At 32.3% G+C, this 27,000-nt stretch overlaps 1 protein-coding gene across 7 annotated transcripts in view; it reads left to right on the top strand.

Annotated features, from left to right (window-relative positions):
• The window catches only part of LOC130895845 (kinase D-interacting substrate of 220 kDa B), an 87,469-nt gene extending 61,091 nt beyond the window's left edge, over positions 1 to 26,378 (top strand). For 5 of the 7 annotated variants that reach the window (XM_057803403.1, XM_057803398.1, XM_057803400.1 and 2 more), the window contains 12 exons: positions 684 to 884; positions 4,518 to 4,727; positions 6,630 to 6,876; positions 9,071 to 9,236; positions 9,290 to 9,468; positions 9,525 to 9,826; positions 11,556 to 11,729; positions 11,825 to 11,960; positions 12,844 to 12,926; positions 14,406 to 14,562; positions 21,692 to 21,880; positions 25,387 to 26,378. In XM_057803403.1, the coding sequence (XP_057659386.1) occupies positions 684 to 884; positions 4,518 to 4,727; positions 6,630 to 6,876; positions 9,071 to 9,236; positions 9,290 to 9,468; positions 9,525 to 9,826; positions 11,556 to 11,729; positions 11,825 to 11,960; positions 12,844 to 12,926; positions 14,406 to 14,562; positions 21,692 to 21,880; positions 25,387 to 26,228 (2,886 nt within the window). In that variant the 3' untranslated portion in view covers positions 26,229 to 26,378. Of the gene's footprint in view, positions 1 to 683; positions 885 to 4,517; positions 4,728 to 6,629; positions 6,877 to 9,070; positions 9,237 to 9,289; positions 9,469 to 9,524; positions 9,827 to 11,555; positions 11,730 to 11,824; positions 11,961 to 12,843; positions 12,927 to 14,405; positions 14,563 to 16,990; positions 17,020 to 21,691; positions 21,881 to 25,386 lie in introns of those variants that run through there. The other 2 variants (XM_057803401.1, XM_057803404.1) reach the window with 2 other exon arrangements.
• The last annotated feature ends 622 nt before the right edge of the window (positions 26,379 to 27,000 follow it).

A 27,000-nucleotide genomic window follows, 5' to 3' on the forward strand; every position in this document is an offset into this window, starting at 1 on the left:
ATAACGCGAGTAAAACCGAGCTCTATTCTACCAGAAGGCACAACATTGGCTTACCAGAAATCCTCATCTACAACTTCATCTAAAAACGTGCTACCAAGTAATCGAAAACCGACTAGGTCATAACCACTATGTCGTGGGATTAACTGATTATTTTAATGGTGACGGCAGGGACAAATACATATTTTGCTGAATATCCCAAAGGATTATTTTTTTAATTGGAAATTCGCTCGGTTTAGTGTGTATAGTTATGTAGGACAAAAAAGGAGAAGTATGTCATATGAGAGAAAAATTGGAAAAGTATCCATCTGTATATGATAAATATAAATTAAAAAATTTTCCAGAATGTCGCTGGTGTAGACAAAGGGTATGCATATAGCAATTGTAGAAGAATTGAAATATGCCGAGGTAAAAAATGTACAAAGTGGGCAATATTTGTCACTTCCTTTAAAATTTACCCTGATGCTAATGTGGCACCACCCACATTTCTACTGACACTTTTTCATCTATACACACATTCTTCTCTTTACTTCTACTTAAATCAAATAATTCTTTCTTCGGAGTTGAATAACATTGAATCATCTAATCACCTCCGTACTAGCAAATTATCCCTTATTTCAATAGTTTGAATCTTATTTCGCTCTTTCACCCTTCAATTACTTACTTACTTACTGCATTCATCCTAGGTAAATTTGATGAAAGAGATGGTGAAATGTCTCGACAGTTTGAGCAATCAGCAAACCCGACTTGTTGTAATCGTAGACGGATTGGATAGTTGCGAACAGGATAAAGTATTACTCGTATTAGATACTGTACATATGTTATTTTCTGATGCTAACACCCCTTTTATTGTGATATTAGCAATAGATCCTCACGTTATTGCGAAGGTAAGAAATAGTTTTTTTTTTTATTTACTCTGGTTTACACCCATTTTATCATGTTTTTATTAACTTTTATTTGCTAACACGGTTACATAAAAAAACATTTGTTAAGCGATTAACGACCATTTTGTATATTTTGAGATGCCAACGAAACTAAAGGAGTTGTAGTTGGCAACATTGCATTTTTAAATAGTAAGCTCTGCTTGTAGTTGAGTCTCCACTAGCACAGAATAAATAATGGTAGATGCGATTCGACATCAAATTATGAATTTATCAGAAAAATTTGATCCACTATGATTTAAGGGTATTTTAAGTGATTTGCAACGCGCATTTGGTGGTGAAAGCTCTTGGTAATGGGGCACGTGCTGATACACCACAAAATATTTACTTTCTCTTCTTGAGTATGTCAATATTCTCGTGTTATTGTTGCATAATGTATCGTCACACACTAAACGGCAGACAGTTGAAATGAAATAATATAACGGACATTAGATATCGAACCTATTTGCTTGATTTGGACACGTTTAATTTGTAGTTCGTCTTTAACCTCAAAAAAATGATTGGCGTTTAATGACAGAGGATGACGTAGATGAAACAAATCAAGAATTTTTTGACAGCATTCCAGCAGTACTTGTCGAAATTAACCTACTGACACTGTCTGAACCTTAAAATGTCTTCATTCGAGATTTTACTATCAATGTCATATCTTGAATTGTATTTTACTCGCAATTTATCTATCACTATCAACATTAACCTTAAATTTTCGTTGCCATTTGCTTCTACTGTTACAATCAATCTTAAAATTTCTATATTCGCTATTGTAACTGTCAAATCTGGAAATATCCTTCTCACGTTTTATCCGTTCTTGTCAAAATTAACCTTAAAAAAATGTGTGGCTAGTGTTTTTAGTGTCACTGTCAACCTTAAAATGTCTTCATTCTCTGTAAATCTCAAATTTCAAAATATCTTTCTCCCACTATTTATCTGAACTTGTCGAAATTAACGTTAAAAATGTCTTTGACTTGTGCTTTAACTGCCACTTTGAAACTTGACCATCAAATTAATTAATTTGCAATTTTACTATTATTACAAATGTCGAAATCTTTTTCACTCACGATTAATCTGTAACAGGTAGATCTTGAACTGTCTTTCTCACTATATATATATATATATATATATATATATATATATATATATATATATATATATATATATATATATATATATATATATATATATATAGTGAGAAAGACAGTATATATATATATATATATATATATATATATATCTTTGTTAAAAAAGTCTTTCTCTTGTGCTTTAATTTTTACTGTGAAACTTAACTTCTAAATATTTATATTCGCAATTTTACTGCCACTATAAAATTGAAATCTTTTTCATTCACGATTTATCCGTTATTGTCAAATCGCGATTCTTTTATCACTAGCAAATTTAACCTTAAAATGTCTTCGTGCAAGATTTACTATCACTGTCATATGTTGAATTATCTTTTATTTGCGATTTATCACTCACTGTCAAACTTAATCTTAAAGTTCCGTTGACATGTGCTGCTATTCGCGTTCAAATTTATCTGTTCTTGTCAAAAATTAACATCAAAATGTCTTTGACTATTATTCGGGACCTTAACCTTAAAATGTCTTCATTCGCGATTTATCTGTCCCTGTAAAACATGACCTTATAATTTCTATGGCACGTTCTTCAACAACCAATACAAAACTAAACATTAAAATGTCATGCACTTGTGATTTTACAGTCGCTGTCACATATTCAGTGTTTCCAAATATTCCGTGATCAATTTCGTCTTGATTATTTGTTAACTGTTCCAAATTTAATTGCACTTACGTTCTAGTGACTATTATTTCCCTCTGGAGAATGCTCCTTGATTTGGAATATGAACGATATTTACCTATCCTCGTTTTTTTGCGGTTTCGAAGGCATATCATGATTTCCAATTTCTGTTGTAACTCAGAAACACTAAGAAGTTCTCCAAATTTCGCGATCTTGGTAAATGTTCAATGGGTGGGGCATTTTTGCTACAAGTACCTAACATTCTTCTTCTTCCATATTTTAAATGATCTATTTTTTCCTTAAACCGGTTAATAACAGATCTCTTAGTATGCACAATTTAATTTTCGTCACAATTATCACAGCTAATTTCGTATTTTCCAAATTCCTGGTCTATAACATAATATAACTTGAATATTAACTAATATTGTTTATTATCTTCTTTCGACATTATAAGACATCAAAAAGAGCGTATGTCATTACGTAGAAGATAATTGTACATAATATATGTTTATACTGTACTATTATTGCGCTTAATCAATAGCGGATACTACCGATAGTTGTTGGGTCGTTTGGATGCCAAAATCAAGGAAAAATGGTCTCATATATCGAAGAAAAAACCACTGCTTCACACATACAACGCACAGATTCACAAGTCGATGGTGACGATGGTTAAATTGAACGAATTACACGTCGAATTGCTTCCTCATCCACCATATAGTCCAAATCTGGCTTCCAGTGACTACTGATCTCAAAAAAATGCTCGCTGGTAAGGAATTCGGCACATATAAAGAAGAAATGCTGAAACTGAAGTCTATTTTGAGTCAAAAGAAGCGTTTAAATGATTGTATTGCTCTTGAAGAAAATAACAATGTGTTTGTCTTAGTTAGTCACACGATTTATTAAATGATGTTATACAATAACATAATAAAAACGCTTAATAAATAATTTTTTTGTCTACCGCTTTTTTCGTCATTGATTAAACTTTTATTTTGTCTCACAGGTTGCTTGGGAGAAGGTTAGTTTGAGTGTCGTTTTTATTCATTGTCTTTTTGTATGTTTTTTTTCATTTGGCATTTCACTTAATTATGTTTTATTCCATTCAATTCTCCCTGAAAAGATTCAAGGGAATGCGGTCATTTTGAATATACGTTGAAAATGCAATATCTTTTATAATATACAAGGGAGAATTGATAGAAGAGTGTTTTACTGTAGAAAGATTGTTTTTTCAATTTTCGTCATATTTCAATTGTAAAATTTTCATTTAAAAGTCACTCTTCTGTCAAATTTCCATCGTATATAGGATCTGTTTCAAAAGTAGTTGTATTTGTTTTTTCCTGAGCAAATGTGCGGGCGAGATTGGAGGAGAAGTATAATTTTGGGAACGCGGGAAAAAAATCCGCGTCACGAAGAATCATGGAGCGTTTACTGGAGCACCGATACCTGATCAAATTTCTATATAAATAATTAAGTGATCTGCCATATGAAAGTTCTTTTTTTTCATTGACTATTTTGTGCACTGATTTAATTTTGTTTTTATTTGATGTTTTTTATTCATATATATTCTGAAACAACTCATTTTCGGAATTCGTAAACTGTTCAAATACAGAGTGTTAATTTAAAAAAAAAAAACATTACGATCCTTCATTCTAACAGATTACAATCTTCGGTAGTGTATGTACTTGTCTATACACTCTGTATATTAATTAAAATAGTAATTCGAACTTTTTGATCGTGTCTAATTGGTTTTATATTATTTATTGAAATTAATCTAGAATGTTCCAATATCGAAATTGTAGAAGAACAACTTATAAACAAAAAAAACTTTTAATCTAGGCCGTCGAAGTGAATACCAGAAGGTTATTCAGCGAAAATAACATTGGAGGGCACAATTACTTAAGCAATATGGTACACCTGCCGTTTTATCTTCAAAATTCCGGTTTGAGGAAAGTGAAAATAGCACAACAAACCGCCTTGGCACACAAAAAACAAGTTGGTAGTTGGACCGAAAACGAAGAGAATCTCAATAGTTTTCTTGCTAGATCGGTAAGTTGTTTCCTCAACTAATCCAAGGAATTCCTATTTCTTATCTTTTTTTTTTTCGATTTTAAGACATCAGTATTGTTTCACTTCATTTTATTGAACGCTCCAATCAGATGAGGATCATTAAGTTTTTGCTCTACAATTTCAATTAAGCTTTAAAGTGAAGAACAACAAGATTTGAGACAAAATAGATTAAAATTCATGCAATATTTACATCGAGGCGGATGTATTTTGTGGTGCTCACGCAAGCTTTTGACCAAGTACGACTTGAAGACGTTCTGAAACTACCAAATAAACAATGAAATAATCAACCTTTTGGAAAGGAATCACCAATAGCAGAAGCTATGAGGAAAGGAGACAATCCTTGTAGATTGTTTTGGTTTTTCAACCACTGTGCACCTATAACTAAAAAGATATTTTGTGCGTCTCATTGTTCCTTTTCCAAAAGAGACATTTGCAAAGTAGATGTTCTTCTGTCTCTACGACTTGCTCGCAAAATCTGCAGCTAGCATCTTCTACCATGCCTATTATCTTAGGTAATATTCGATAAGGTAGTGACCAGTCAGTAGACATACCACCAATTTGAATGTCCTTTCTAGACATCTCGAGAAGTTCCTCAGTCTTATTAGCTGATATGATTATGAATCTGTTGGCTGGTTTTGGGCCTGGAGCTTCCATATGATTTTTCAACCAACCATCCTCTGGTCCAAAATATGAAGCCGTTCCCCTTTTCGGTGAGGCTGTCTGTTTTCTCATGGCCTAGTATACTATGGTAGTCTAATGTTACTCTGTTTCTGTTAGCTAGTGCTTTGACGAGCACTCAATAGCCTTAAGAACCTTTAATAAGAGAGGTCCTTGTCCATGGGCTTCGAACAATCTGAATACCCAAGAAATGCATTTTAAATTTTCAGAAGATATTTATTGAAACCCATGATTTGCAGTCATTGACGAAAACAGCCTTAGTTTGATCCTTTTATCCTTATTTATAAACGAAATGATTACTAAGATCCAAACTATAGGTAGATGATACTGTATAAGACAGCAGGTTATAGAATATATGTGCCAAACCAATGCTGACAGTGAGGTGACCTACAGAGAATGTCAGTCTGAATATATCTTTACATCTAACAATATCCAAGGAACCAAAATGATGAAAATTGACATTGAATCAAGTAATGAGCTTCAATTCTTTCGGCTTCAATTTTATCACTAGCAGGGATAGGCGACAAACGCAACTATGATATCGGGCTTCCAAAGGGATGTAATTAAAAGCAAATTAAGAATTTACGAAATCTTTCATAATGTATGTTGAAGGAACAAGAGCTTAAACATCTGTTACAAATCGCTTGCTTGACTAAACCATACTTTAAGGTCCTACCAAAGACACAAATTTACGAAATGGAAGATGTTGTTAGAATGTCATAAGTAGAAGAAGAAATTGGAGAGATCATGTAAAGAAAATGACTAATAATGGGATAGCCATAAGGGTCTAATAATTTGGACCGATTAAAGAAAGACCTCCAAGCAGATCACTGACAAGATGGTACAAATGCTCGGCGAATTAGGAATGGAATCGAAGATCCATGACAGTAAGATATTTGCAATTGGAGACAAATCAAATATTCTGAAGAACCAAGGAAGAATATTAATTTGAGTCTGGTGAAAGTAGTTCAAGGTTTCTCTGATTATATGTGGTCGCGAGTTATCTTATCGGATGTTTGAGTGTCTTCAGGTAAACAATTAGTGTAGTTAAAAAAAAATTCAGGCATACGACGTTTAGGAATTTTATGGATCCTCCTATATTGTAAATATGTAGTTAAAGACTGTACAAGGTTATAATCTAACCATCAATGTTCCTGTAAAACCCAGTCAAGGGCCCTTGTAGTGTAATAATTTGTTTTCTAGTCGTCAAGCAGAAGATTGTCCAATGAAAAAGCTTTAATGTCTAGCACGGAAAATCTTGGAAAGTATCCTGGTAGAAAAGGTTCGAGAAAATTAAAAATGTCCGAATCAGTGGCTAGTTCGATCGGTTCAAATTTGAATCGAATTGGAGGTGCTCAAGATCTCACTAAAATGTTACTAACCGACGATTATTTTAGTGACGTCAATCCACGTTCGATGAGAAGACTGATGAATGTAGTATACGTTGCAGGTACATTGATTTAATTTTTTTTATTTAAAAATAAAATAAAGACTGACTAGATAACAATTTAAATCCATATCTCTCTTGTATTTTGTGTATTGGAGACCTATTTACCCTGTTCCAAGCTCCCTTTATAGCCATACCTATTTGGAATATTCTTGCAGATTTCTCAAGCACAGTTAGAACACACCAGAATATTCTATAGCTGCTTAATCATATAGGCAAAGGCTAGAAGGAAAAGAAGAATAATTTCACCTACCTCCCTTCGTTATAGGACAATTAATTGCTCTAGATATATTTAAAAATATATAATACATAGCTAAAGTAGCTATTGTGACATTTTTTTTCTAATAGAAAAAGTTGGTAACGTTTAAGAGGTAATTGGATGGAACGTGACAAAAGTAAAGTTTCTTGAAGAAATTTTTTGTAGTAACAAAAAGGAATGGGATAATCATGATACACATTTGGTTCACAAACAAAAATCTTGGTTTAAATTCAAATTAAAAAAGGAATAGAACTGTAAACAGTGTAATTAAAAACGACTACACATACAAATTGAAACTCAATGTCAATACCTTCCCCCAAACTCAAGACTCCAATAGATTTCCTAATAGTTGAGAACGCAGGATCAAGAAGTTTCTTCGTAAACCTAACCGCAACTTATGATGACTGGGTTCCAGATTAGTCTTATAGTACTCATATTGTCAACAAGCAACGTTGGTAACCGAGACAAGCTTGTTATTTCGTTTAGCAACCTACTCAACCACACAAATTCCTTCGCGCCTTCACTTGCAGCCACATATTCAGCTTCAGTTGTTCTCAATGCCACGATTGATTGATTTGATCCTCGAGTGTCTCAATAGAAGCATTGATATCAAATGATCCTGACGTGGTCATGATAACCTATCACATAGTCACACACCAGTTCACAAAACAAACTTGATTAAAGCACGTCCATGTATTCAACTCCTACAGTTCGGATAAATCTGGGCTCATAAACCTTGGGGTAAATTAAAATATAAAAAAAAAATAGAACTAGATAGTGTAATCAATATTCAAAATTAAGTCCATTGTTATTGTCTTGTGTTTGACAAAGTACCAACAAAAAAGGCCTTGGTCCTGAAACAAAACCCTGAGATGATTCAAAGAGGAAATTTAGACTATTGGGATGTGTAAATCCACTAGTGAACTGGATAGAAATGATATATTTAGCTTGTTGTGAGGATTACAACAATACTGAAATAAAAAGAAATGAGATAACTGTAAAACTAGCAAAAACACTCTTCTGGGAACCAGATATTTTTGTGGACTTACCTCCGATACAATATAAGAAAAATTAGAACCAAAAGAACTAATGGAGCAGCATGGTAGGGCTTGGACAAGTAAAGATACTATCAGACACTATTAACCACAAGGAGTGGAAGCCTTATATTGGCCACATGTTTACACTAGATTTTTAACAGGTAACCTCAAAAAACTCAAAAAAAAAGATTTCGTATGTTAAAAGAAGAAATATCTACTTTTATACTTATGGGATCCAGTACTCATATTTGAGACATTCCCAAACTGAGGTTGACAGATCATAGAATTAGGATCAGAATAAGAAGAACTACTTGTTTGCGACATCTATGGAAACTAATTAGAGAAAGGATTCCAATAGATGCTTGAGTGTACATGACCTCTTCTTATCCCAGCATTTATTTCAAATTCCTGGAATGTTTCTTCTTTTCTCATTACTCATTTCCTAGTTATTTTCACTAATCATATTAAGTTTTGTGATACTTTCAGTTGTTACATGTCCTTTATAATTGTCTAATGCTTTTTCGAAGTCAACGAATAGCATTTGCACTGCAATATTGTGCTCATATCATTTAATCACTTTGTTTATAGTATATATGATTTCCACTATTAATTCTCCTTGTTCCTGATTTCTGACTCCACTAACTTTTACAATTTTTCTTTAATCATTTCCACAATGTTCAACGTCTTATGTTATTTCCTTCATATTTTATTAGCCCCTTCTGCTTTGTTGTGCTTCAATTTTTCATTGTGTCATTACATTCTTCTTCTCTCGGTTGTTCCTTACATTTTAGGTTTGTGTCATTATCACTTATATCATCTTTCTCATGTTTTGTACTGTCCTCTATTATCGAAACTATAGTAAAAGTGGATGGATGGTATTCAAATAATATTACATTTACAGGGAGATTACTTAAAGCATTCCAGATAGATTTTAATTGGTATCGATTAGCTTCATGGATAAATATAACCGAGCAATGGCCATTCAGAACTTCCTGGATCATCCACCATTACGATATGTACGAAGATTCGTTAGATGACAATACATCTTTAAAGTCGATATATGATAAGTAAGTTTCTTATCGAAATATACTTAAAAAAAATAATTTCACATTTTTTTTAGAATTCGTCCCAATATTCCTATCGTCAAAGACACCGAACCGCTTTTAGAATTAGACAGGGACGAGAAAAAATTCGATATTTTCCTAAGTTTCCATAGATCGAGTCTCCTTGTTAGCGATCTCAAAATATTCCTTCCGTTCACCATCAATCTGGATCCATATTTAAAAAAAGTGATAAAAGGTAAAATATAATTTTCTGATCATTCAACAATGACGCTATAAAATATTATCGTTTAGAAGAAACTCAATGCCTAGAAGATGACGGACTTCGAATGGTGCCCATTAAAAGTACAAATCCCGCAGGGCAATATACTACTTGGAACAGCAGTACCGAATGGACTACGCCAAGAACAAATTTATCGAGGAGGGTACGGATCAATCCAAAAGCCACACCTATAACGGTGATAAATCAACAAACGACACCACAAGCCTCGATGATGGCACCGCAAATTAATCCGGGGTTGAATTGGTCGGATTGGACCGATCCGGGGAGCTATAGACCGCCATCTTTACCGATGGCTTCATTAACCATCACCGAGGTAAAGTTTGTTTGGTTACTTAGTTCTAATAGTGATAAGTTCATGGTATTATTGAACAGTCAAAGTGGCATAATAGTTTATTGTGGTAAATTTTCTTGGTGTCTATTCAATTACAATGGATTTTTTTAAATATATATTATTGTTTCATTTCAATTTAACATAAGCTTTTTATATTTTATGGGTTTTTAATGCAGTTTTTTCGTATTGATGACTAATCTACTTTCTAAATTTTGAGATGTCTGTCGTATATAATTACCTTTGTTGGTTTATATCTGACAAGTGTGACACATACTGATAAAAATCAAACTAATATTAAAATTAAATTAAAATAAAAATATTATTGAACAGTCAAAGTGGTAGAGATATTTGGTTTAAAGACAAATAATAGTTAATCGTGACAAATTTTCTTGATTTTAGGTGTCTTTTCAATTACATTGGAGTTCTTTAATAAATATTTCTATTTCGATTTAACATAAGCTTTTTATATTTTATCGGTTTTAATGCAGTTTTTTCGTATTGATGACTAATCTATTTTCTAAATTTTGAGATGTCTGTCGTATATAATAAGCCAAAAAGTGTTGATTTATATCTGACAAATTTGACACATACTGAATAAAAATCAAATCAATATTAAAGTTGGGTGCCAAGGGTCAAGGATAACTAGGGGAGGGTGAGGGGAGTAACATAAAAAAATTATTGATCAGTAAAAAAACGAGGGATTTTTAAAAAGTAAAAAAATAATAATAACAAAGAAACACCTGCAGAAAAACAAGATTATTGTAGTACAGATTGTGACATTATAACCCTTTTTTCCTCATTTCTTTGCCCCTTACTATGTTATTCCAGTAGTTCAATATTTATTTATTCCTATTTCTTCGGATATTGTATTTGTGGTGATTCCTTCGAAGGATTCTAATACCCAAAAGAAGGTTTGGACAAGAAAACGAAAATGACAAGAGCCCTGTAGTTGCTACCTAGATGATCGAGAATATTGGAATAATGAAAATAATGTGAGACCCTAAATCAATTCGATTGATATAAATTTCTAAAGGAAATTAAATTTTTCTAAGGGAGCAAAATAGATAAAGTGAAGCATGAAATTTTGTATTAATCCTTTTTAGCTCAAGGCTAGCTACCTTAAGTCTTCTTCTCACTGTCTAGCCACTCCTCGCATTTCTCTTAGCTTTTGATGGTCTTGAACACCAGTGAGGGTACGATGTCTCAGCGATGTGCTGACAATGAATCGGTATGAAAGTTACCAGTCTCTTGGTTACGACAGTAAACTCTGGAAACAGCACAATGGCCACTTCTCGCTGATTCTGGTCTTCTCATAATAGAGTGACCTCTTGAGTAACTTTATCTCTTGTGTCTATTTGCAGGTAGAATTTTTGTTTGTTGTTAACGGAAATGTATATCGGTTGAAGTTTGATGGTTAACTGATAGTGGTGGAAGAAGTAGATAACCTTTTATAATTGTAAACAAGCATAAAATGGGTGGTCAGACTTTGAGAGCAAGGAACAACATTAGCTTAAAGATTTTATTGAGAATAATACAATTACGTTTTGCAGCTGACTTGCGATAAAATCAAAATTAAATATCAACATAACCTCATAGTTCCACTTTTCCTCAATATTTAATACTCAATTTAATGTTGTTCACGTGTAACCTCATATTAATTTATATAGTGTTAGACCTATATCTGTAATAAAACATTTTTTCAAAAATTCAGCCGGAAATATTGGAAACAAGACTTTCAACTTTGAACGTCGATGGTGTGGTCAAACTTCTATCTAATATAAGTGATCTTAATCCCAATGCATTAGAAGATTACATAAAAACTATAAAGGAAAATAATATTAATGGAAGAGTACTTTTACATTGTGACCTCGAGGAACTTAAGAAGGTAATAATTTCACATTAATTTTTTGGAATATCACAAAATTCTATTTCACTTTTTATACTCTTGGTACTAATTTGTATTTTTGTTTGGATTTGTAGTTGTTGAAAATGAATTTTGGCGATTGGGAGATGTTCAGAGTGACTTTGGTTATTTTAAGAGAACAAGAAATGTCCTACTTATTACAACCGGATGAAACGAAGCCGATTAGGATTGTTCAAAAAGTGGAAAGAAGAAGTAATTATATTGTTTTCCTTCTTAAGCACTGCAGTGATAAATTAGTCTAAAGGTGTTGAAGCCATTGCATTTCTCTCTCATATACTATTTCCCTATCTTTAGAATCATTTCTCCTAGAATGACGGTGTTATGTATCTTCGGGCTAACCAATGATAGTTGACCATATTCTTGTATTAAAACCTTCAAACTATTACTACTAATTAAAAAAATATTTATTATGCAATAACACAATTAATTAAACTTTGTTTCAATAATCCGACTACCGTACACGAAGAATGCTAAAACTATTAAGAACCTCATATCTATTTACAAACCGTTTTAATTACCAAAATCCAATTGTATACAAAAGCTATAAATAATTATATTTAAGGTCGATAGAGTCACATCAATATAAAATAAAAGTAAATAATTTGGTACGTCTATAAATAGAACTTTAAGTGTTTAAGGGACATTTGGAATCGCTTAACTATGACGTTGGTTGCCATTAGGAGCGGTCAGTGTACAATGAATCTTAACGAATATATTTATAAATTGAAGGTGGATCACTATGTATGATTTAACTAGGTGATTAATAGAACCTAATGGTTCCTAACAGAAGAGGTTGTATCTCTGTCTGGGTTACATTCATGCAATGTTGCCTAATTTTAAATAGGATATTATTATGTCAGAATATACGGTACATATCAACATCTGACACAGTTTTGTAACACACGAGTGGTTTTCCATTCTATATTGACTGAAATTAAGGTTAATTTTTTGTAAACAGTTCTTCTGTTACTGTATGGACAAGTCTTAATTAAATACCCTGTATATATATATATATATATATATATATATATATATATATATATATATATATAAACTGCACATTTTCTCTTTTTAGATAGCAATAAATCTACAACGACAAATGAAAAAGAAAAATTACCGGAAGAGAGACAAAGAAAACAAAGTATTATTGAAAAACAAGTAAGTGGATTTTCTGCATATATGAGGGTTGTTATTTATATTTCTACCTTAATAATAAAAAAACATTTATAATTGAAAATTATTGTTTTTCAAAATATATTTTATGAAGAATAATGATAGCAAAATGATTTCAATACACTGGGCCACTAAATCATTCATCAAGTTACACAGGATCTATTATTTTGTTATACTTGTGGCGACCACAGTTACACATTAACAAAACATTAATCCTTCGACCCCGTGAATTCCGTAAAGTCACCAACATATCGATAACCCTCTAATCTCTTATTGTTCCTCACACACACACGAACCCAGGTGAGACCTAAATCGAAGAGAAGTTCTCTCTGCCGGCACGGCATCGATGTTTTCAGGCACGAAAACAGACTTTGTGGGATTTAAACTTGGAGAGAACATCGATTACGTTTGAATTTATTACTGTGCATTATGTATCAAGTACATTAATGCAATCTTATTGTGAACTGCACTTTTAAATGAACTACAGACAACATTGATCGTTCTCATATAACGAAATGTTGTAGTTGAGGTTATGTAACAACCTAAAGTTTATATAAAATATAAATAACAATCTCGTGATTTTTTTTTAATTTAGTTCAATTTTTTTATGATAAATCTTATTACTTACATGCTTGCATCTAGTATCAGGTACGTAAATATAATAAAACTATAAAATAGGAGCTGCAAATGTGTTAAAAATCTACAATAAAAATGTAATAACATGTGAAAGTATTATAGTTTAATTAATTATTATTTATCTTAATATTCTTATATGAGGGGATTCTGTAGGATTCATTATTTATAAACACTTTAATTTGTAATAATTAATAGTCCAGTATAGGAACTACTTTCTCTTTTGCATTTATAATTCAAGTTTTCAATTCCCATTTATTTATTTCTTATTTTATTAAAAAAAAAATGAAAAGGTTATTATATCGAATATGGAAATATTTATAGAAAGTGAAAATGTTTATATTTTTATCGGAAGAGCTAGAAGTCATTTCGTGCCAAATCTGATGAAGGTGTGGAGACACAGGAAGACTTTTAGTTGTTAAAAACTTGCGAATCTAAGGAGAATGCTATTTATCCAATAAAAGGTCTCTTTCTTACCCATACGAAATTTTGAAATGGTCACTTTTTGAAATCGATGGACATTCCTCGTGCTTGACTGATTCTATTCTTGTTTTAAATTGTTCATACCACATGTTAACTGTCTTCAAAATTACAATATCATCATCATAAATAGTGTTAAACAATTCTTTAGCAACTTTGGTACTATTATCAATTTGAAACAAAACTTAATATTATCAAATATTATTTTTTAAAATCAAACTAGTTTTCTGAACACACCCCATACTCCAACTAAGACCATTAAAAAAGGAAATATAATTTTTAATATAGCATAACATTAGAAATCAGTCAAAAATAGAAAAATTATAATGATATTTTTTTGATTCTTGGTAGGTAACATTGGAAGATCAAATGATCTGCGGCGCCTTGCAAACATTGAACGAAGAAGCTTGCGAAGACGTTTTAGAAGAAACAGAAGAAACGAAAATAACGATAGAGTCGGACGTTCCGCAAACGTCTATAATACCACCTAGCCCCGACCAGAACCAAGGTGAATCTCAAAATACACTGCTGCCCCCGTATAATTCGCTTTTAACAAATCAGTCTAACGAAAAAGTAGCTAAGAAAATAACATCATTTCATAATTTGGACGAAAATAACAAAATCCATTTGCAAGCACCTAAATACGCTGCCTCTTTAAATAATATCGAAAACAAAACTGGTTTCCAAGTACCTAGTACCTCGAATGCCAATAAATTCGGTGATGGTCTGCGTAAAAATAACTAAATTTTTTTTTATTTCTATCAACAGTTATTTTTTATTATCTATTTCAATGTTTCTTCTATCTCTTCGGTTAATGGCGAATTTTTTTCTCTACTAACATTGATAATAATTTCCATTTTCAACCTAAGATTCGATTGAATACAATTGAGAGGTGGGAGTTCTTAAAATTCATTATTAATTTATCAAAATTTCTAATTTTTTTATCATTCCTTTAGCACAAAGTTTCATACAGCTAGTAATAGTATATAATACATATACAGGTTGTCCTAATTTACTTCTCGCACTTTTTAAAAATTCATTACATCGAATTATAAACTTGGAAAAATATATATTTCCATAAATCGCATTTTCAAAATGGCATCCATCAAAATAACGATGGTCAAATGTTTTTCTAAAGATCGGTATATATAGTTACATATTTTGCTGGGATTTTTTTATAAATAATATTTTCTGTCAAAGCCTGTAACCAAACAGCCGTCATATTAAACAAATGTATATAATTCATTGTGAAATACGTTACTTTTACACCGGTTTGGCATTTTCTCTTTACATTTGTTTAACATTTGTCCTTTAACATTAAATTGACATATATAAGTCATTTTTACTCTTGTGTGACATACGTCACTTTCGCACTAGTTTCGACATATTTCCTCCTTACGTTGACATTTGTCGTTTAACATTAGTTTGACATATATATGTCATTTTTACTCTAGTTTGACATACGTCACTTTTACACTGGTTTCGACATATTTCCTCTTCACGTTAGTATGACATTTGTCATTTAACATTAGATTGACATATATGTCATTTTTACTCTAGTTTTATACTTTTACATTAGTTTCGACATATTTCCTCCTTACGTTAGTTTGACATTTGTCATTTAACATTATTTTGACATATATGTGTCATTGTTACACTAGTTTGACATATGTCATGTTTACACTGGTGTGATATATGTTATTTTTACACTAACTTTTTTATTTTCACATTAACTCGACATTTTTACACTAGTTTGACTGCAGCATCTATTACAGTTTATGCAGTATACCAAAATATATAATGATCAAGTTGAAAAAGTGCGAAAGTAACTTGGGAGGCTCTGTATATATTTCCTTATATATTTTATATTGTTTGTTCTTTTATCTTCTTTTTTTAAACTACTTTAAGAAGCTCTCTTTATTTTCGCTCTAGAATGTTTGATGGAAAGTTATTTTTTAACATTTGTGTTTACAGTTATTGAATTCATTGTGTTGCACTAAATAAAAACATTATTGGAATTCCATTGTCCTTAACGACGAATTTGATTGAAACATTCAATTAAAAAAAAATATTGTTCTCACTTATTCGTAGCATTTATTCTGAACACACTGTTTACAACCATTACACCGACAATTACTGTTTCTGGTCCTTCGAACCGAATATCAATCAACGACCTAAGGAAGGCTCGATGGACCAGTGTAATTGTAATTGTCGGGGTGACGGTTGTTAGGGTTTTCGACCTACATGTGACGTTAAATTAACTGTACATGGTTGACTAACTCAAAAATCTTGTCTTTTGATGATTCAATACATTTGGAATAATGTTTTAGTGGTGGCAATAAAACTCACGCAAAATCTGATTACAAAAAAGTTGAAGTTATGTTTTTAATGTACAACGGTAGAATCTATTACTGCAAAGAGTTTTCTGACGTGTAATTCATTTAGAACTATTTCTATTCTAATGAAAAGATGATTTAAAATTATTTTATTCTATAATTTTCATTATACTACAAAAAATTCATTATTTACAAATATTTCTTTCATTTGTCCATGTCCAATTGTCAATGACGTTTGTGAGTATTTTGAGTGACATCTAGCCAATGCCTCGAGTAATATTGTTATTTCTTTCAAAGGAAAAACTCAAGAGGTGGGATGTTACATGATCTATCTGTTAAAATCATTAGTCCACTTACGATATATTTTAAATGTATGAGGGTAGAATCCAATAATGTTTTTCCACTTTATTTCCCTTTTGCATGGTATTCATTAGATACTTACCCCCATAAACAAATCATTCAAGTGATATTTAATTTTATTTATTTTAGTTAAGCATAAGTACACTGTATATAATAAAAAAATAAAGTTTCCTGAACGATTGCACGACGTATTTTTATTTTGATAATAATCTATACATATATAGGTTTGTAATTTTACAGGAATTAGTCCCTAGACGTCCTTATTTATTAGAGGTTTGGATAAAATTATTTTATGTTTTGAGTGTTGTTTTTTTTATTTGTTTTTTGTATTGAATTCAATAGCTGTGGATGTCTTTATTCGCATGTTGTACGCTTTGCATGTTTTTCATTGTAGTGGCTTTATGCACGTTCGCTTTTGTTCTACACATTTTCTTTATTCAACTTAGTTATATGTGCTTAAAAAAATGTTGATGACACTTTTAAATTTCGACAAAAATCTATAATAGTACCATTAAATACGAAAAAATTACACAAAACATCATTAATGGCTTAATTTTTGTCTTCCTAAAAGAAATTTCCCACATCTTTTCATTATTTTGTCTTATTGTCAACACGGATTTATATCTAATGAGGACACACTGTATAATATGTATCAGAACTTTCTAAATTTTTTGACAAGATAAGGATTTAAATTTAATTTTCTGTGAAAATATGATGATGCTGAATATTGATATATTACTAGGAAAACAGAGGGTAAGGGTAAATTTGGTTCTGCGGAAACACCTACATTAGGTGATATGGGGGAAGGTCCCGATTTCAAGATTTCAAGTTCGATGTGAAAAATGAGTTTTCTTTGCTGATAATGATGTGAGCGAACGATATAGTGTTTCAAGGAGCGATAGAACACCAAAAGGAGGCAAAAGTGGGTGTTCTTAGGCATAACCAAATCTAACCTAACCTAACCAAATCAGAATTAACTCGACAATATCCTAGATAAATACCACTTTTTATGGCTGACCTTGGTCCTCCGGACCTCTATCACAACAGCCTAACCTGAATCGGAATGGATGCAGATTGAGAAAGCTGACCACGGTCTTCTGGACCTTCCTCGGATCTACCTAGCCTGGACCGAAGGGCATGGGGATTTGTAGGGCTGGCCACGGCTTTCTGGGATTTTCTCGAACCCACCTAGTCTGGATTAGAGTAGCTGGGGATTGGTAGGGCTAACTTTCCGTGCTTTTCTCAAACCATTCTGGCCTGGCCAAATTCACTTTGAGAAACAAGTAAAAATTAAGAAATACCAGTAGGGGAGCTTTGATGTCATCCATTGTATAGACTTGAACTTTCATTTGCTCTGGTCTCTACAAAATTTTCTTTATGGTATAAAACTGACTTCGAGAGAGTCAAATTCTTATTTGATTTTATTGTGACAGTTTATAAAGACAAATGACGGTTTGCTTCTGGAAAAGACAATTTTTTGAGATAAAAAGTTTTTTTTTTGTGAAAAGACAGTTTATAAAGACAAATGACGGTTTGCTTCGAAAAAAGACAATGTCTTGAAAAATATCTTTTGTTGTGAAAAAGACAGTTAATAAAGAGAAATGGCGTTTTGCTTCTGAAATAGACAATTTCTTGACATAAAAAATGTTTTTTTTGTGAAAAAGACAGTGTCTTAAGACAAAAAAAAATGATTTTATTGTGAAAAGTACAGTTTATAAAGACAATTGGCGGTTTGCTTCTGAAAAATACAGTGTATAAAGACAAATGACGATTTGCTTCGGAAAAAGACAATGTTTTAAACCAAAAAATGTTTTTTTGTAAAAAAGACAGTTCGTAAAGACAAATGACGGTTTGCTTCTGAAAAATACAGTGTATAAAGACAAATGACGATTTGCTTCGGAAAAAGACAATGTCTTAAAACAAAAAAATGTTCTTTTGTGAAAAAGACAGTTCGTAAAGAAAAATGACGGTTTGTTTCGGAAAATGACAATGTTTTAAGACAAAAATGATTTTATTGTAAAAAAGACAGTTCGTAAAGACAAATGACGTTTTGTTTCTGAAAAATACTGTGTATAAAGACAAATGACGATTTGCTTCGGAAAAAGACAATGTTTTAAGACAAAAATGATTTTATTGTGAAAAGTACAGTTTATAAAGACAAAAGACTGTTTGTTTTGGAAAAAGATAATGTCTTAAGACAAAAATGTATTTTTTTGTGAAAGAGACTGTTCGTGAAGACAAATAACGTTTGTTTTTGAAAAAGCCAATGTCTTAAGACAAAAAATTTCTTTTTTGTGAAAAAGGCAGTTTATAAAGAGAAATATCGGTTTCTTTAAAAAAAAAAGTTTCTAAAGACAAATGACGGCTTTATTTTAAAAGACAGTTTATAAAGAGAAATGATGGTTTGTTTCTGAAACAATATCTTAAGGCAACAAATTTCTTTTTTTGTGAAAAAGGCAGTTCATAAAAACAATTGTTTTTTTTAAAGACAGAGTCTAAAGATAAACGGTTTGTTTTTGAAAAAAGAATTTTATAAAAACAAATAACGGTTTGTTTCTGTAAAAAACAGTTTCCAAGGGCAAATGAAGGTATAGGTATGTTTTTGGAAAAGAAAGTCTCTAAAGACAAATGACGGTTTAATTTGGAAAAAGAGAATCTGTAAAGACAAATGGCAATTTATATCTTTTTTTTTGTAACATACACTCTAAAGACAAATTATGGGTTTGTTTTAAAAAAGATAATTTCCATAGGCAAATGACTCACTAATTAGAACTTGAAAAACCTTAAATATGACAGTGTAAATTTTAAAGAAAGTTTTTAGGTTAGGTTTACAAAAAATTTTGAACTAGCTATTAGCTGAGATTTTCAATATTGTACCATTAAATATTAAATTTGTTAACTTGGCATACTTCAATTCATCTACAACAGATATATTCATATCCTATCTGCATGTGTACCATCTGGGTAGGTTTTTAAATTGTAAGTTACAAAAACTGAACACTTTTTAGACTTTTTCCACTAATGGCATAATTGAAAATACAAATCGGTACTTCTTAAAAATACAAAAATATTCTTGCTCTTTAATGGGACATACTGTATCTTGATAAGTTCTATACTTTCTGTTTGTGTTATTATAAATCTTATAATAAAAACTATCTTCAACTTTCTTCTCCCAAAAATTGACAGAAATTTTTATGGTGTAGGCAATATGGCAATTTTTATTCTACCCTTATTGGACCTTAATTATATGGTTATTATATCAAAAAGTTTCTAAATTTCTCTAGGTATTCAGAATACTTAATTCAAAACTGAAAAAGCAAAAATATGTTGGAACTGATTTGGTGTCGTATGCTTTTTTCATTTCCCTGCGTAGTGGCATAAATCTGTCCACTAAATTTTATAAAAAAAAATTACAAAAAAACTGGAAATATATATATTACGCGTTATCAAAATTTCTGTTTATACATCCCAAGATGATTTTACATGATTTTTCAATTAATTAATTAACGATACTATCGCTGGAAAACATTTTATATATAACGCCCCCGCTGTTTAAAACAGTACTGGAAGTCTTCTTTCATATCACGGTATCAAACCTTAATCCTTATAAATCAAACGGCGCAAAATAGGGGGAATAAAGTGGTCGGAATGATGCTAAAACCTCTTAACAAAAAATGCGGTATTAGCCGGCGCAAAAAATGTTAACGGCGCGAATGGCAATATAATCCATCAATAAAGAAAATAAAATCGGATATTGGGAAGCATACATTGAAGAAATATTCGAAAACCAAGTAAACAACTTAGAGGAAGCATTGGAAGGACAAGAAGTTCAAGCAGCAGTAATGCAACTAAAAGATGGTAATGCAGCAGGCCTTGATAATGTATAAGCAGTATCCTTCAAACTGCTTGATACCAAAACGATCGCCCTGATTAAAAAGATGTTCTACAGCATATATGATTCTGGAAGGATGGTAGAAATTCGAGTTCATTGCACTTCCTTAGAAACCAAACGCCAAGAAATGCAATTAATACACTACAATCTTAAATCATCTTTTAAAACCATTTTTCACAGTAATTTACTGGAGAAATCACAAATTTTTCATGAATTATCGTTTGATTCAAGTGTAACAAGTTCTGGAGTTTGAATTGAAATTTTTCGGGCGAAACAAAAAAAATAACTCTGATGCGAATGTAGGATACAGCTTTGTTGATACTAGCAAGAATATATAGATTTCTGTAGCCAATTATTATCGTTTTGGTACATTATATCATCCATGCTAAATTGAATATCTTCAATATTCATCTCTTTCCTGTTTTTCCTCAATATTTTATCATTTCCACTTCTATGTTTTCACCTCCATACACTTTTCCTATTTTGATTGAACAGCTACCAATATCTACCGATCTGTATCCAATTGAACGATTTAGGCCAGGTGTCTGCAACTTATGGCACATATACCAAACTTGGCACGCTTGACAGTTTGTCTTACAAGAAAACATTTTTTTTTAACTTAAAGCTTTAACTCAAGCTTAAAAATCATACGGTTGGCTATAGTGGGATTTTGTTAAAAGTTGTCCATTCTCTGTTTAAAGGTTGTCGACCCTTGAACTGGAATATAATTGGTCACAGACTGCTGTTGAATTTTTAGCATCTTCCACAAACTCTCAGGGCTTTCTTGTAAAGTTAAGGTAGCTTAGAATGAAATACCTCAACAACAATACATTTCCGCTACTGCAAATCCTTTGATAAATAATAGAAAATAAAACAACTTGCTCGTTTTAAAGTGATATAACATAAATGGTTCCATTTAAATATTATTTATTTAATATTCCAGTTTTTTTGTAATAGGTCGGTCTGACCTTTAACTAGCTTTAACGAAAACACATTCTAACTGTTCCTTTTTGATTCCAACGCAGCTTAGAACGCTTAATTTTGTTTAGATTTTCCTCCCAGAGGTTGTCGTTCTCGCACCAACAGCACTAGTGGTATGGGTGAGACAGATTTTATTTTGTTGCAATCCTCGCCTGTAGGTCACATGCATTGGCACCCCATTAGTATCAGTGTTGCTGGTAACTCAGAAAGTTTGAGCGATCATAGCTCCAGATGCAGTTCTCAACCACCATCCCCTGGTAAGTATCGCTTTGTACGAGCAAATATTTTGCGAAAAGTTCATTTACTTCAATAGTATTTTGATGTTTTCTTGTTTATGTAAATAGATCATATTCTATAATATAAATAAAAAGTTAAGAAAGTAAAGAAATAATCTTTAAAGCATAGCTGCTGATCTTATGGAGTAAAATAGTGGTTACTGCAAAACGAGAAATACTACAACAAACACTAATTATTTGCAAATATCATGAAAAGTTGAAAGAAGGCTACAAAGAAGTGAAAAGATTTCTTGGACGGTTAGGTTAGGTGTTGCAATGCTTGTTTTTATGTTCGTCTAGATCAAAGATTTTCCTCGTAGACCACATTCAAAACATTACTGATTTCAGTGAATTGCTAGTACATATCAACCATATTTTCAAAAGTTTGGAGATGAGATCTAACGATAGAAGTTTGTGCAGACCCATGTCAAATCTTCTGTGGACCTCTGGGAGCACCTGGACCACTTTGTAAATAAATGGTCTAAATGGAACATTCTGCTACCTTCCTCTTTTGTTCTGGATTTTTCTACATTATTCTAGAAGCCCAGGAAAGTCTCAATATTTTTCAAAATTAGTTACATTGAGATGGCCGAAATAGATGTTACAAGAATTTTTTGAAATCATCATGTGGGTTTTTCGCTATTATTGCTATTATCAAAGTTAGAGTAGCTAGAACTTCAGGGATGATAATTATAGATATAAAAAATACTTACCCATTAAAAAATGCGAGTTTTGTCAAAGAAATTCGAAGACGTCACATCGAAAGCTGAAAAACAACAAAAAAAGCTCATGCTGTCAGTTTGTTGGGATTACGAAGATGTTGTGTTTTTTGAGCTGCTTCCAAGGAACCAAACGATCAATTCTGATGTTTATTGTCAATAATCAAGGAAACTGTATGAAGCAATCAAAGGAAAACGACCAGAATTGTCAAATCGACAAGGTTCAGTGTTCCAGCATGATAATGTAAGGCCTCCCACATCTTTGGGAACTCTTGGGGAACTATTGGAGCTTGGCTGAAATACCACATGCCCCTGATTACCATTTGTTTCTAAGTTTGCAGAATTCTTTGAATGGCCAAACTTTTATAAATGACGATGACCTTCAACCGCACTTGGTTCAGTTTTTTGCTGATAAGGACCAGAAATTTTATGAGCGCTGATCATGAAGCTAAAAGAAAGATGGCAAAAGGTCATTGAGCAAAATTTAGAGTATATAATTGTTTTATTTTGTACTACAACACCAAAATTACTTCGTCTCGAATCTCATAACATTTACTTTCGATAGTACTGATTTGACACAAGATCGAAATAGGAAAAAAAATTTGTTTGGAATATGATAGATCGCTACTCAATTGTACACAAAGTTTAGCGTTTAATATACTATAGTTTAATCAACTTTACATTTGTTTCGTATCAAAATTTTTACAAAATAAAATCAATCTATTGAAGTAAATAACGATGCTTAAGCGAACATGCGTAAAGGAAACGCAGGTATGGTTTATTTTATTGATAATGCTTTTTATTGTTAAAATTACCTATACTTTCCTGCCACACCCTTTATAATTGATTTTACTTTTTGTATTACACACTTTTACTCAATCTTTACTAGTTACATGATTATTTATACTGCTTTCCTTAACGCACCAACGTGACGCTTGTCCCCAACGCAGATCACTCGCTAAGACACTTAGGCTCGATACTTTCAGGGTAAACCTCGTATCTATTAGTTTTTGTGCTCCCACCCATTCTGATTGCAATACTGGAAGTCTACTGATAACATTCGGTGATGAATAGACTCAATCAACTCATACCGATTCCTTCTCATCGCCACTTTTTTAAGGAATGGTTAGAAGTTCGCATTGTGGGAGCATTGAAATATAACTATTGACCAAAAATGGCTGAATTATTAACGATGAATAGGCTGTTGCGTTGTTGTTGTCAATCGCACACGCACAATTTTAAAATATAGCTAAATGGATTGCTACTCGTAAACCTTCAACATTGCATTGTACCAAAGAATTCTCGTCATAAACTTCGTTCCATTTTTGCACGATTACCAATAGTTTGCTTCATTTCAATTGTTCAACTCCTTATAAAATTTACAATTTTAATTATAGGTTGCATGACATGGACCATTTTTAAAAATCCTTCTCCAACCGTATCGCTGCGATTACTCGACTCAACTGATTCACGTCGCGCCGACGCATTCGTTTTATATGGTTAAGGAAGGTTCTAGTCTAGACTCGAACCGCGTGAAAGATTCTATCGTTCTAGACAAAAATAATAGGATATTTCCGCTTGCTACTAAGAGGTGGCGATACTGTCTTTTTCTCTCGCTTGTCTAGGCACTCGCTTCCCTTGAAATTACTTGACTTGAGAGTACGAGTATTTAAAACATCCGTAGAGAAATCGAATGAAGTCTAAAAGCTCTGAATAACATGATTCTTCTTTCTTGACACATTGCAATCGCGGGCCGTATCTTTGACATGACTGTCTAAAGTAATCATTACTAAAAATGAAAACACAACTATCTCACTTTTTAACTTTAAGCCTGAGTATTACCTGCTTCTGGAATACCTGTAACCGTGACAAGAACTATTCTTCTGCTGTGCCCTCCAATGCGTCGTCTGTGTGAAAGCACTTCCCAAACAGATGGAATTCGCAGTGTAGCGCGTCCGAACTTGACAATTATACTATGTGTTATCTTAAAGACGCATGCGTGTACGTTATCGTTGGGCAGAATCATTCGCTTCGTCACTAACTTAAGGCGTTTGTTTTTAAAAAATTTACTTATACGTCAATATCAATGGCTTTTCCATACACAAGGTATTTTATGACCTCGAACATGGAACATGCTTATATTGCATATGATCCCGATGTTTCTCGAACATTAAAAAAGGCTCAGGAGCATGCTTCCATTACATGTTATCCCGCTTCATCACTAATACTAAGTAATGGGACCCTGACCCCATCTGAACCCACTACCCACAGACGTACCATCAGGTTCCAATACTGTCTCTTAGGACACTCTCAACATTCAGATTGTGTCACGCTGATCACTTCTCACCGTTGTCACAAGGTTAATGACTTCATTGGTATTGCAGATGCTATATCAAACTATACCTTAAACCAAACCAAATCTAAAATCTACCGAAAGATAAACCCAATCATCTTGTTGTATTTTCAGTTTTTATCTGGCCTGATTTAGAGTTACAAGAATCTCCTGTGGCCAAAAATCTCGATTGTCATTAACAATCTTTATCAGTAATTTAATTTGGTATAATAGTTGCACCCAAAAACGTTCAGATTTTTTTTTCTGAGCCTCGTTGCGCAGCAAACTAGCGAGGCTGCCTCGCGCGGCTTCCCGATCAGTTAGTAGACTAATCATCATATTTTTTATTGTTAAGACGTTTCGTACCTTTCCATTTGAAAGACCAATCTTTACAAACAAAATTTTAAGTATTTTTATTAACAAACTTTTTTTTTAAGTTTCAGAAAGAAAAATTTCCGTCAACAGCATGACTAAGCATTCGAACCTGAAATCAAACGAGAATGTATCTAAAGGACGACACGTTATTATAAAAACGGATTACTCGGAAACGGCTCCACGCATTTCTATCAGTACCACCAAAGCATCCGTATCATATGAAACTCTAGTTACTAATAAAACTCCATTGCTGCAAGGCCATAGTAACAATATGGGTTCCCATGCTAAACAAAGACCAAGTTCATTGAACTTCAATAAAAACGATGGGCGACGTGCCAAATTTAAAACGCGTTCAAAGTCTATTGACAATAGCCCAAAAGGTGAAAAGAGAGATAAGATCAATTTTGACACGTTACATAGATTGAAAGAGAAGCTTTTACATTCTACTCCCGATTTAAATGATACAAGTGATAACGAGAGCACTCCTTTAGTGTCAGAAGTGTCGACTCCGTCGAAATCAGGACATAGTTCAGAAATTAAAACACCAAGTTCAAGAAGTTACCCTCTATCACCGTCTTCGCAAAAAAGTTTATCGCCAGAAAAACCGAAAATGACTAGAAGTGAGTTAAATATCGGAGATGCTGATGATTCGAGCATAGCGCAAGATATTTCCGATGGTTTTACAGAGAGAAAAGCGAACCAGAGGAGTTATTATGGAGAGAGACGTAGAACAATGTCGGATGAAATTAGCAATTCAGTTTCAATGCATTTAATGGAAAGAAGTTCTAGTAATTTAAGCGTAAGGAGCTCCCAGAGCTCTGGACGACTATCCAGGCAAAATGCTTTAGATTCTCTGGAAAATCTTACAGACATTTATTGCCATCCTGGAAGTAAAGATGATTGAAATATTTATGCTCATAGTACTTACCAACCTCAAATGATTGCAGTATTTGTAGGTTACTTATCAAATGTTGTGATTAAAAAGATCATTAGTTACGTATCTTATAAGTAAGAAGAATATATTTTAAATGACCAAAATAAATTGTTGTATTTACATGACTTTCTTTTTAAACACCCTTTTTCCTTATGAAGTTTTCCATCTATTTGAGTTCCCTTAAAACTTCCTCTCTACTACATTAACTACGAAGGAAATTATTGAAAAACTATTTGATGGTTATTTAGACATTCGCTACAAAAACGAAATTTAAACACACACAAAATGAAAAAAAAAAAGTTTAGGTCAAATCGACAAAACGAAACCTGCTATTTCAATTTTTTTGGTTTTTAATAATTTGGATTGAAAATTTCGAGACTGAGAGTTACAAAATGTTGAAATGCAAATATCTGCTAATTAGAATTTTTGGAATCATGTGATATTTATATTGAACACATTATTTTCTGCTACTACTAGGGCAAAACTTACAATTACACTGTTTGACGCGCGTTAAACGACAAGTGAGAGTGGGTCACCTTGTATTTTACCTCAAAAATGATCTAAGAAAATTGTTTACCACTAAATGGTCTTTTGAAAAGAGCCGGTAAACACTGGGAGCTACAAATGGAGAATATGGTGGCTACTCAAATTGCAATTGTAACAAAACTGAGGTCAATAAACTGCTGGTTTTATTATGTATCCAAAGTTGCTTGTATTGGGATAGTTTTCCTCACGAACGTAG

This window comes from Diorhabda carinulata, chromosome 6 (genome assembly GCF_026250575.1).
Source record: "Diorhabda carinulata isolate Delta chromosome 6, icDioCari1.1, whole genome shotgun sequence".
Lineage (NCBI taxonomy): Eukaryota > Metazoa > Arthropoda > Insecta > Coleoptera > Chrysomelidae > Diorhabda > Diorhabda carinulata.